This window comes from Malaclemys terrapin, chromosome 5 (assembly GCF_027887155.1).
Source record: "Malaclemys terrapin pileata isolate rMalTer1 chromosome 5, rMalTer1.hap1, whole genome shotgun sequence".
NCBI lineage: Eukaryota > Metazoa > Chordata > Testudines > Emydidae > Malaclemys > Malaclemys terrapin.
In genome coordinates this window covers 83495565-83508543 of record NC_071509.1, presented here as the reverse complement: position 1 = coordinate 83508543, position 12979 = coordinate 83495565, and the positions used below count along the sequence as shown (strand labels likewise).

General features: G+C 43.2%; 1 protein-coding gene across 4 annotated transcripts in view; it reads left to right on the top strand.

Moving 5' to 3' along the window:
• Window positions 1-123: 123 nt before the first annotated feature.
• Window positions 124-12979, top strand: part of ARFIP1 (ADP ribosylation factor interacting protein 1) — a 64480-nt gene continuing 51624 nt past the window's right edge. For 2 of the 4 annotated variants that reach the window (XM_054028861.1, XM_054028860.1), the window contains exon 1: window positions 521-634. Coding sequence is in view for 1 of the 4 variants with exons in the window: in XM_054028862.1 (XP_053884837.1) it covers window positions 12876-12953 (78 nt within the window). In the remaining 3 variants the exon portion in view is untranslated. Of the gene's footprint in view, window positions 286-520; window positions 635-12873; window positions 12954-12979 lie in introns of those variants that run through there. The other 2 variants (XM_054028862.1, XM_054028863.1) reach the window with 2 other exon arrangements.

Below are 12979 nucleotides of genomic sequence, written 5' to 3'. Positions count from 1 at the left end.
TGGAGGTAGCGATACCATAGAAATGGACATTGTTGGCTAGAGAGACTCTTCCACGTCATGGCCATAGAGAGGCCACCGCTGCCCCATTTCCGGCCAAGCACGTCCGGCTGCCACTGGGGCCAGAGAAGGAAGAAATAAAGGTGCAGACGTTGGCACCGGAGCTTTTTCTGCCCGCAAGAGCCTCCCGTTTCCCCGCCGGGCCTAACAGCAGCTGTCCCTCGTCCGGCCACCGCAGAGCAGGACGTGACCGGGGCGGGAACGAAGCGGCTGCGACGCCGCTGGCAGGTGAGAGGCGGTGGCGGAGGGGCTGGGCAGCGCTCTGTGCTGGGCCCTGATGCTGGAAACCTCCCCGGGGGGATGGTGGCGGTTCCAGGCTCAGCGCTCCGGTGCTGGCGGCGGCTGTTGTCCACACAGGGCGCAGCTCGTGGGCTGGGAGCGGACCGCAGCGCCCGCCCCCCCTTTGCCGTGTACGTGTCACGTCTCGGCGTGGAGGCCGGGAAGCTGCTTCCTTGTGCGAAACGGGACCCGCCAGCTCCTTTCCCGGTCCCGCGGCCTTCGCCTCAGGTGCCAGCGCGGGCGGTGCCTGTGCGGGGCTCGGGGGAGCCGGACTCCCGGCGGCGGCGCTTCCCTGAAGGTAGGACCCGCTCCCCGTCACCGCTGCACGCCTGTCATCAACGAAAGCTTGATCCTGACACACTTTCCTTTCCCCGGGCTGCTATCGGCGTCTCCCGGTTTATCCCCCAGGGACCGTCAGCCCGCGAGCGCCTGGGTGGGCTGCAGAAGGTCTGCAGAGGGACTCCGGTTGTTAGCTGCTGTTGGTATTCACTTTTAGTTTTTATTTTTAGCTAACTTTTACCGCTTTGCAACTTTCAATAATAATTGGCATCTAGAGGCTTGTTTGAAATGATTAAGTAAATGGGTGTTAACTGGTGGTTTCGTTAAAAATGAAATAAACGTAAGTGGGGGAAAAAAAAACACGATTTTTTAAAAAAAAGTCATTTGTTTTGATCCTTTGTTTCAACACGCTGTTTAACCACAAGAAGAAGAAAAAAGCCACTTACCACATTGATTACATGGTAGTAAGAAATGAAGTGTAGAAAGCATCAAGAGGAAATGATACAAGCCGTAATTTGCAGCAGACAGTGTGAACTGAAGGCATGTTAACTCCTTCAAAAGTCCGTTTAAATTAGACTTGTCCTCTCCTTGTGTGTTTGGTTTTTTTTTAAATGGCTTATTGAGGAAATTATGACCAGTTCTTGTTGGTAGTTTTCAGTTTAAAATAAAAGTTTCAATTTCTGTGGGTACAACACTTATACTCTCTAGAGAGCCATGTTGTCATCAGATGGAGTCACATATCTGGGTGAAGAGTCCTGATATTGCATTTCGGTGGTGTTAGGCCATTGCACTTCAGTCCTTTATTTTCCTCCCCACTTTCCTAGCTCCTATAAGGGGTTGGAATTGCCAACATCTGTCACCTTCCATTTGCTCAGAAATCCTGCAGCTTTCTTACATGTATTGGAAGACATAGGGAACACTCTTGTGATTGAGATTCTGGTTGTAACCATACAGAAAGTGAGATGCTTCTTGAATGTAAAATTGGAAACTAGTCACAGCGTAATATACAACACACAGTCTGACGTCACTGGGAGAAAGAACCTCAGGGAAGATGCAGAACAAATATTTGTTTTGTTTTCTAGCACTATGGAGGAGCTTTACAAAGTGACAAAATGGGGGTGGGGAGAATACTGTATAGCATTAAATGGTCTGTGTCCATCGGCAGGATCACCCATGATTTCAAATAGGAATATCATCCAAGATTTTATTCATATCTTGTGGCCTAAACACTTAGTAGAAGTGCTTTCAGAACCAATGATCTTTCCAAGTAGTGGTTTTGCACTGGAGTGGGCTAGAGAAATAGATTATTTTGTGGTTTGTGGCTCAATGGCTTATTGTTCATTTTATTGTGGGCTGACAGTCTCAACCCTTATATGTGAAGGAGAGATGGGCAGTGACTGGGAGAGGATGAAGTTGGACAGCAATACGTTATTTTTAATTGGCCTCTGTTTGACATGCATTAGGTAGAAAGAAGTGAATGGTCCTTGGGGAATTGCAAATTGTTTGTGCTCTAGTTCAGGAGTAATTGTGCATCGATCACAGTATTGCCAATTCATTTAACCAAGTGGCAGCATGATCTTTTTTATATCACTCTGCTGGTTGTTAGGGTGTGTTCTCCAATTAAATTAGGTTGGCTGTCTATGGTGGAATGAACCAGAGCAGGTGGCTGATAGTTGTGGCTTAGATGAAGTAGGAATGTGTACTTGTTAAAAATCCACGGGACAGCCAAAATTTATATTTCCTCTGACAGTCTTTCAAAATAAGAAAAAAGCCATAGTCCTTCTCAAAAGCTAACACTTCTGAAGCTTTTTTTCAGAGTGCTTAGACACAGTTTACCTTGGAAATACACCAGTGTCTGTTTAGAACATGATTGTCCTGGAAAGTATTAAAGGATGCCTCATTTTAGGAATTCAGATGGAACCTTAAGTGTTTAGGTTCCATCTATATTGTCAAACTGAAACGTGCTTTAATCATGTCAGTGGACAGCTGTGTTGTTGCTGCTCCTTTTGATACTACTGTATTTGCAGTGTAAATGGGGGCCTTATTGTGCTCTGAGAGTCTTGGCAAGCCAATGTTTATTGGGAAGGTAGACTATAGGAGCCTTGTTTAGCTTGAACAAACAGCACTTGAAAAATGGACTCTGAGATGCAAATTTAAATATCTGAAACTTAAAAAGTCACTTGACAAATGTTTTCCTCAGCGATGCTCAATTTTTTTTATTAGAGAGAAAGATCAAACAATCTGATGAAGTAGAGATGTGATAATCAGTCACTTTGTATTAGTACTTACAAATTTTATGTTAGAGACAATGTTACATGTTCTTTGCACAGCAGATTGAGATGATAATCTCAACTAGAAATATGCTGTGTAACAAGCACCATTCAGCCACAGAGGTAGTATTGTATTTCCAATTTGGTAATTCATGCATTAGTGAAGTCTTTGGTAAGTCGGTGGTCAGCATCCTTAAAGAGAACAAAGATGTGGTTTGGAATCCAGTCTTCCTCCCTGCAATGTGTTTCAATCACTTACCAAAAAAATGTGACTACATTAAGAGCAAACCCCTTGTTTGAATGGGAGATCTCTGATTATTTTCTATTTAAATTAAACATATATGGTTAGAGTATGGCTATAAATGAGGTAAGTGTCACCCAAAACACCCTTTTTACATACGGTAAAATTCAGGCATAGATTGACCAAGGTCACACAGCATGGCAGAGTTAATGTCTCTGGATTTGTAGTCTTGTGTTCTAGTCATGTTCAAAATGGGTTTATTAGTCTCCTAGTCCCTAGTGGAAATTTAGCCCCATCAAAGATGTTCACACATGGCAGAAATGTTGCAGGCCAAAAGTGGAGTATTGGCAGAGTTTTGTGGGGACACTTTTGTAGTGATCACTTACTGGTAAGTCCTTCATGTTTGCAAGTACCTATTTGCATTACTTACTGAAGTAGTTCATATGGCTTTTGGATCAATAAGAGTAAAAATAATCGTCGGTTTGCTTGCAAAGACAGTTCTGTGTATTATTTTTCTTGTTTTTGTCATGAATGCTGCTCATTCTGTAGGTGATCTTGCATAATTCTATTTACCTTTCTAAATGAGTCTGTATCTTGCTTGTTATCTTACTTTACACATCACATGGACCACCTGACTACTCATGATTAGACTTTATGTAAATAAAACATTCAACACAAATTGGAAAGTTGAAATGTAATATGAAGATAACTAGTGCTGCTTTATTTAACTGGGATTTTCTGTATCTGGTGTGAAAGTAAGTAAATGTGGAATGCTAGGAGGCTTACTCTACACAGGGCATGTCACCTTTCATTATACCAAAGATTATAGGCAGTCTTGATTTATTTTTTCAGAGATCAGCTGTCTACCTCACAGGTTGCTCAAACAGTGTAGTCTCATTTGTAGGTTTCAACTATCTGGAAATTTTTTCAGGTTACAGTTTCCAAGTGCAGTTCTGTTATGAAAAGTGATCATGTAAAAGTATTCAGAGAGCTGTTTGCTTGCTTTAGCATCAAAAGCAAGGGTTTAACTCTTGTTAGGCCTTACAGACAAAGAGTTAAGAGAAATCTGAGTTCATTTTCTATTTATGTATAATGCAGAAAAGTCTACTGTTCCAGTGATTTACATCAGTATAAATAGAGTGTATACACATGTCTTCAGAGTATGTCCTCAGTGACTAAGGGACTACAGAGGTGATCGCAGGACATAATTGACTTTTATAACCTTCATTACAGGTGACTGGTGAAGAATCTACCTTGACCTCTGAACCCAGTTTTAGTTTGCACGTTTAGTCTGCTTTCCAGGGTAGACACCGCCTCATTCTGCCCTCCTCACATCCTTGGGAGTGTGGGAAGAGACTTAGAGAGAAGCCAACATGAAACTGAACTGGCAGGAGTAGAGAAAAACAGCTGCAGCTAGGACTTTGGACACTGTTATGAGTATCTGGGTGGTTTTTGCAGCTTTTACTGTGGATGTTTTTCCTCTCTGCTGATTGGATATTTGCTCCAGTTTCCTCACAATTTCTTCTCTTCACCTTCAGTCCACCAGCCCCCTCTTACACCTCTTCTTTCCTCCTCCCTTCAGTTTCTCCTCTACTTAACTTTGTTTCTTTTCAGCTAATGTCCTCTGTGATTCAGACCCTTGCACACTGTTATAGTCTTTGTACAAAAGATACCTGTTGAGGTATCATCTGAACACTCATAACTCACTGGTCAGTAATATGGTAAAATGTATGTAGAAACATTCTATGTCTAGTTGTGAATTCCCCCTTATGATGATACTTGTTGAAAACCAGGCAGCCCTGCCTAGGCAAAGGTTGTTAAACAAGTCTAACCTACACAAAGGATAGTGTGTTTATCTTAATTTACATGGAAGTAATAAACAGAACACTCAACACAGTTGATGGGGACGGGGGAGGAGAGTGCAGGAAACTGAACAATTTGCATTTTAGCAAACTCCAGCTGTGTGGAGGGGAGGAGGGGAATAAGGCATGGAACCTCCTTAACCACCAGGCTCCATCTCATCTTCCTCACTTCTTGAATAAACTTTATTGTGAGGGGTGACCTTCAGAAGAATCCATTTCAACGGTTCACTGGACTATAAGAGAAAGGGGCAGAAAATCTCAAATGTATTCACCTAAGAAAACAAAGGAACCCACAACTTTCTGCCTCTGGAAGAGAGAGACTGTCTTGAACAAAGCCTGAATCAAATCCTGCTAGATTAGGTTTTAGACTTTTACATGAGTATTAGCACTTTTATTTGCTTCTATATTTCTAACTTCATCTGTTATACTTAAACTCACTTAAAATCTTATCTTCTTTTGTTTTATTATTCATATAAACCAACAGTGCTGTGTCTGTACCAAAGTGAATGTTAACTCCAGTTAATGTTGCAGGCTGTTGCGTTTTGTCTCTTCAAGGAGCAAATGGATCTTACTGTTCCTCTGAATGTTGCAGGAGAGGGCTGGACATATCAGAACACATGGGTCTGGGGGGGAAGATCAGGACTGGTGTAGTGTTAGGATCATAAGTCTGGTTAAAAACTACTGGCAGGCTGTTGGACTCGAAGCAGTTGAATAAGAGCTGTACAGTGTACAGAATGCAAAGTGCATGGTGGCTGTGTGTGTGTCCCAGGTAGGGAAACACTAGTAGCAGAAGCATTTTGGGTCACTCAGGGTTATAATACAAGAAGTGACGCACCCTTTCACTGGTCTGAATTGCACTCCCAGAACATGACATGCTGCCAAAAACTTCACCCCAAATATTAAAAAAACCTAACAAAATATAAATTTTGGAACTACCATGCCAATTGCAGACCATCACATTGTTCCTCCTACTTGTATGTTGTATCCCTTCCATCAACCCTTTATGTCCTGTCTATTTAGACCATAACTGTTTCAGGACAGGGGCTGTCTTATTCTATGTGTGGTACCTGTGTTGGAATTATTAATATGGGAGACCACAAAACACTAATTTAACTATAAATTCCTTTTAAGTCCAATGGTCAAATGATATTTTATATAATTGCTCTAAACATGCCTAACAGCCTATAAAATAAGCAGTTACTGCACCCAATATAGTAACAATGTATTCTTAAGCATGTGATCAAGATACTTCCCGCCAGGCCAGATCTAGGGAAAACCATGTCATCCTGATCTGCTCCAGCATGATCAGGTAGGGTCTCACAATGAAACCACAAATTCATAATTCTTTTTATGCCCTCCAACAAGCAAATTATGTCCTAGTCAATTACCACTTTAGCTAAACAACCAATTTGAGACAGTTCACCCTCCTCTTAAGACATTCTTTTTGTCTTATTTAAACCCATCTGCAGTGACTCCTATTGATTGGAGGCCTTCTTTCATGAACATCCCTTTATGTCAGAGGTTCTCAAACTTCATTGCACCACGACTCCCTTCTGAAAACAAAAATGACTACACGACCCCAGGAGGGGGGAACCAACCCTGAGCCTGCCGGATCCTCACTGTCCTGGTTGTGGGGGGAGAGGGGAACAAAGCCAAAGCCCGAGCCTCACCACCTTGGGCTTGGGCTTTGGCTTTGGCCCTGAGAGGTGGGGCTTGGGTCCTGGGTGGTGGGGCTCCAGCTTTGGCCACAGGCCCCAGCAAGTCTAAGCCAACCCTAGCGATCCCATTAAAATGGGTTTGTCACCCACTTTGGGGTCCCAACACACTGTTTGAGAACCATTGCCTTATCTCATTAGTTATTTGAACCAGACATCATCCCTACTCCATTCCTTCTGGTCTTAAACTCATTATTTTCTAGGCCTTCCTCCTACCTGCTAGTCAGGGCATTTTTTTTACAACACCTAGCTGAAGTTTGGTTGAGGAAATATAACTCCAGTTCTTCAATTTTATATTTATTCTACAGACTAGAATAATGGATCCCTGATCTTGGTTGGGATCTCTAGGTGCTATCATAGTATAAATAATAAGGGTTGATATTTAAAAAAGCCCACCTTTTTGTTTGTAAACTGTGCATGTTTTCTCTGGAAGTTGAACTTGGTACAACTGGCATTTTTAGTCCAATTTCGAAGTAGAACCATACTTTAAAAAGATAAAGGCCAAAATGCAGTTGGCACCTTCTGCTTTATGAATGATCACAGAACCAGTAAAAGTCATGGGGAGATTGTGCTCCTCTGCCGTCACATTGTTCTACGCTTTACATGACTAATAGATGTGGGATTTGAGGCTAAGGCTGAAAGGGTTTGTCAGTACGTAACCCAGATGATGGTCTGATGCATCTTGCATCCAGAGCTCCTGCTATTTGACAGTAGTCTGATTCTCAGTAGTAGCTGCTACAAGCCCCTCTCCCATGCTAGCTCAAAAGGTTGAGGCTTGGGACAGTTGACTGATTGCAAGCCCAGAATGGATCTCTGTGATTTATCTAGTCTGACCTCCTGTATAACACAGGCCATGGAACTTCCCCAAAATAATGGAGAAAGAAGTAAGGTTTAGTGGCAAATTAGAAGAGAAACTGTGAGCACAGAGTCTGGAGGATCAGCATAGTGGACAGCCTGAAGAAGGAAAGAGTGGAGAGGAGAGAGGGCCAGGAGTCCCAGCAGGTAAAGGAGTGAGAGATGCATCAGGACATAATGGGGCTTCTTAGGCAGCGAACACAAATAATGGAGACTCTGGTGGACCTGCACATTTAACAATCCCGGTCTCTCCTCCGTGTACAGCCCATTGAGAATTCAATATTGGGGCCGCTTTACATGCCCCCCTCAACTTTCCATGTGGCATCAGGGATTGGTGTACTACCTCTACAACCACACCCTGGGGTATATTAAAGACAATCACAGCTTCACATACACAGACCTGTGAAACCTACGGTTGGTGTCTGTGTAGCTGAAATGGGCATGAATATTCTTTCCCCTTCACAAATTCAGTTCTATTAATTTAAGTAGTTTTATTAAGTTTATAATGTATTAGATTTAAAATTTCAGAACTTTTGCATTGATTTTGTTGCAAATAATACAATTTTATTCTATAACATAAGACCTCTTTATTATTTTACAACATATGCTGCTTGGTGCTCAATAGTTCTGAAAGCAACCAATTACCAGTTCCTATGAGTTGTGTGACATCGAGCAGTATCAGTCACAAACAAAATTAATAGGCTAATTAACAATGTTATATTCCTATATGTACAGCAATCACCACACACAGGCCACAAAAAAGCAGGGTCAGATAGACCACACTACAACAGTACACATTACTCTGGCTCACTGTTAAAAATAAGAACAGGCATACTGGGTCAGACCAAAGGTCCATCTAGCCCAGTATCCTGTCTTCAGACAGTGGCCAATGCCAGGTGCCCCAGAGGGAATGAACAGAATAGGTAATCATTAAGTGATCCATTCCCTCTTGCTCATTCCCAGCTTCTGGTAAACAGGGGCTAGGGACACCATCCCTGCCCATCCTGGCTAATAACCACTGATGGAACTATCCTCCATGAATGTATCTAGTTATTTTTTTGAATCCTGTTATAGTTTTGGCCTTCACAACATTCTCTGGCAAAGAGTTCCACAGGTTGACGGTGCGTTGTGTGAAGAAATGCTTCCTTTTGCTTGCTGCCTATTAATTTCATTTGGTGACCTCTAGTTCTTGTGTTATGAGAAGGAGTAAATAGCACTTCCTTATTTACTTTCTCCACAGCAGTCATGAATTTATAGGCCTCTATCATATCCCCCCTTAGTCGTCTCTTTTCCAAACTGAAAAGTCCCAGTCTTATTAATCTCTCCTCCTACGGAATCAGTTCCATACCCCTAATAATTTTTGTTGCCCTTTTCTGAAACATTTCCAATTCCAATATATCTTTTTTGAGATAAGGTGACCACATCTGCTCACAATATTCAAGATGTGGGCGTACCATGGATTTATATAGAGGCAATATGATATTTTCTGTCTTCTTATTGATCCCTTTCTTAATGATTCCCAGCATTCTGTTCGCTTTTTTGACTGCCGCTGCACATTGAGTGGATGTTTTCAGAGAACCATCCACAAGGACTCCAAGATCTCTTTCTTAAGTGGTAACAGCTAATTTAGACTCAATCATTTTATATGTGTAGTTGGGATTTTGTTTCCCAATGTGCATTAGTTTGCATTTATCAACACTGAATTACATCTTCCATTTTGTTGCTCAGTCACCCGGTTTTGAGAAATCATTTTGTTGCTCTTCGCAGTCTGCCTGGGACTTAACTATCTTGAGTAGTTTTGTATCATTTGCGAATTTTGCCACCTCCCTGTTTACCCCTTTTTCCAGATCATTTATGAAGATGTTGAACAGGACCGGTCCCAGCAGTACAGACCCATGAGGGACACCACTATTTACCTCTCTCCATTCTGAAAACTGACCATTTATTCCTACCCTTTGTTTCCTGTCTTTTAACCAGTTAGCAATCCATGAGAGGACCTTCCCTCTTATCCCATGACTGCTTAATTTGCTTAAGAGCCTTTGGTGAGGGACCTTATCAAAGGCTTTCTGAAAATCTAAATACACTATATCCAGTGGATCCCCCTTGTCCACATCCTTGTTGACCCCCTCAAAGAATTCTAGTAGATTGGGAAGGCATGATTTCCCTTTACAAAAACCATGTTGACTATTCCCCAACAAATTATGTTCATCTGTGTCTGACAATTTTGTTCTTTACTATAGTTTCAACCAGTTTGCCTGGTACTGAAGTCAGGCTTACCGGCCTGTAATTGCCAGAGTCTCCTCCAGAGCCCTTTTAAAAAATTACCGTCATATTAGCTATTCTCCAGTCATTTGGTACAGAAGTTGATTTTAAATGATAGGTTACAGATGACAGTTAGTAGTCCGGCAATTTCACATTTGAGTTCCTTCAGAACTCATGGGTGAATACCATCTGGTCCTGGTGACTTCTTACTGTTTAGTTTATCAGTTTGTTCCAAAACCTCTTCTGACACCTCAATCTGGGACAGTTCCTCAGATTTGTCACCTAAAAAGAATGGCTCAGGTTTGGGAATCTCCCTCATATCCTCAACTGTGAAGACCGATCCAAAGAATTCATTTAGTTTCTCCACAATGGCCTTATCGTCCTTGAGTGCTCCTTTATCATCTCAATCATACAGTGGCAGACACTTTGCCCATTTGTTTCATATTATGAAGGACACGGCAGGGAACTTAAACCATTGGCATATTTTTCTCCCTGAGGTCCAGTCTTGTGAGTGGACACCACCATTGACTCTTCAAATGAGCAAAAGCACATTCAGCTGTCATTCTGCACCTAATGAGCCGGTGGGTCAATCATTCCTTGGTGCTGTCGAGGTGGCCGGTGTACGGCTTCATGAGTAAGGGGTAGGTTGGGTTTCTCAGACTCACTATTGCCATTTCAGCATTCCCAATGGTAATCTGCTGGTCTGAAAAGGAAGTCCCTGCTTGTAGCTTTCTGAACAGTTCTGTGTTAAAGATATGGGTGTCATGCACCTTCCCTGATGAGCCCATGTTGATGTTGGTGAAGCATTCCCGGTGATCCACCAGTGCTTTCATAACCACAGAAAAGTAGCTCTTTCTGTTGATGTACTCAGTGGCAAGGTGGTCTTGTGCCAAAATAGGGATATGCGTGTCATCTGTCTCTCCACTGCAGTTTGGGAACCCCATTGCTGTTAAGCTGACCACTATGTCCTGCACATTGCCGAGGGTCTCAGTGCTGCATAGCAGAATGTGATTAATGGCCCTGCACACTTGCATCCCCCACGGTGGATTTACCTGCTCCAAATTGATTCCTGACTGACCGGTAGCAATTGGGTATTCCAAGTTTCCACAGTGCAATCCCACTTGCTTCTCAGCTGTCAGTGCAGCTCTTGTTTTTGTGTCCCTGTTCTGGAAGCCTGGGCCAAGCTCAGTGGACAGATCTAGGAATGTGGCCGTGTGCATCCAAAGGTTCTGCAGCCAATGCTCATTGTCCCAAATGTGCATTACGGTGGGATCCTACCAGTCAGTGCTAAATTCTCAGGCCCAGAAGCAGTGCTTCACCATCTGCAGCTGCTCGGTGAATACCACCAACAACCTTGAATTGGTTCTCACTACGTCCCACAGCAGTCTGTCCCCCAAGCAGGGCCGGCTCCAGGCACCAGCCTGGCAAGCATGTGCTTAGGGCGGCCGCTCCGGAGAGGGGCGACACATCCAGGTATTCGGCGGCAATTCAGCGGACAGTCCCTCACTCCCGCTGGGAGCAAAGAACCTCCCGCCGAATTGCCGCCGCAGATCGCGATCACGGCTTTTTTTTTTTTTTGGCTGCTTGGGGCGGCCAAAACCCTGGAGCCGGCCCTGTCCCCAAGGAATCCTCATGCTCCGCACTCATTTGGTTCTTTTTGCAGCTCTGGAAATGCTGCAGGATTGTATGCCCTTTGCTTACAAAGTTCATGACAAAAATGCAGAGCTGAGCAGGCTGCATGCTTCTGTCAGAGATGGTGGACAGCCAGGAGGGCCATGCGGGTTTGTGGGATTTTGAAAAAAAGTCATAAAAGTGATGGGATATTGATACCATTATGGGATTGAAATAATTGCAAACTGAGAAGTTGATTGCATGCTCCCAGTCACTGCTGCCACTCATTTTGTCCCATCAGGCATTGCCAAAACTTCCCAAAAGTCAGTGTACTGATGGTAGGGAGTTGCACAGCGGGATGCCTGTTGATGGTGCACCACATTCTGCATCGACATAAGCACTCCTAGTGAGTACATGCATTGCTGACACAAGGAGTCGAGTATGCACATGCACAAATGATGTACTAACTACAGCAGCTGTATGTCACCATACCTTGAGTCGACGTAAGTTTGTAGTGTAGACATGGCCTTAAACACTTATTACCTCAAAAGATCTTAAGGTACGTCTATACAGTAATGTAAAACCAGGGGTTTGAACTTGGGCTCAAGCCTAATCCCCCCTTTCTGTCTACACACAATGTTAATCTAGGGGTCAGACCCAGAGTCTCAGGACCCCATGGGAGTGGAAGGTTTGAGTCAAGCTGGGACCCTGGGTTCCTTCCAGCCTTATTTCTTTGCAGTGTAGACGCAACCCCACTGGACTTGTGCTCTGGCAGTCTGCCAAAAGTGTTCCACAACCCCATGGCTGACTTTGTCCAGGACAGTCAAGTTTAGTGAACAATCTGGTTTTGTCACATTACACCATGAACAAAGGGCTAGAGTGGCCACATTTTAGGAGGGTGCCAGGGAATCTGGGATATGGGTGGCTGGACTGGGGCCCACATAATGCAGTGTAGATTGTGGAGCCTCAGGTTGGGGCATAGGATTCAACAGTTCCCAACCTGGGGTTGCAAATGAGTGTAGGTGTTCAGGCCCTAGGTTAACAAAGTGTTTGCTCACTCAATTTCTATTAATCTTGGGCTTACATTGTAGTGTAGACGTACTCTTAATGTTTTATGTGGTTTTCCCAGATGGTGGACACCAAAATCATTCTGACTGTCTTGGATACCTGTAGTGTGCTTATGAACATATCTAGCTGCTAAGAGAGAAAATTAATTAATCTGCTAAAAATTGGCTAGGGATACTGTCCCTTTGACTTTTATAAAATATTCTTCTACTATACAGCAGCAGCTATAGTGAATTTAGAAGAATTACATTTTAATGCAGAAGGAGCATGGCATTAATATTTTCTGAAAGTTCACTATTTTTCATCAGTAATGTCTGTGAGGTACAACATATCACTTGCATAAGAATTAATGCATGCTCAACGTATTTCATTTTCAGGTATGTCAGGACACAGCAACGATCCCACAGCAGTTGATGAATCTCATCCAGCCGCAGAAGAGGTGCATTCTGACTCTGAGGTGATTGGGTGATATTTGTGTAACAT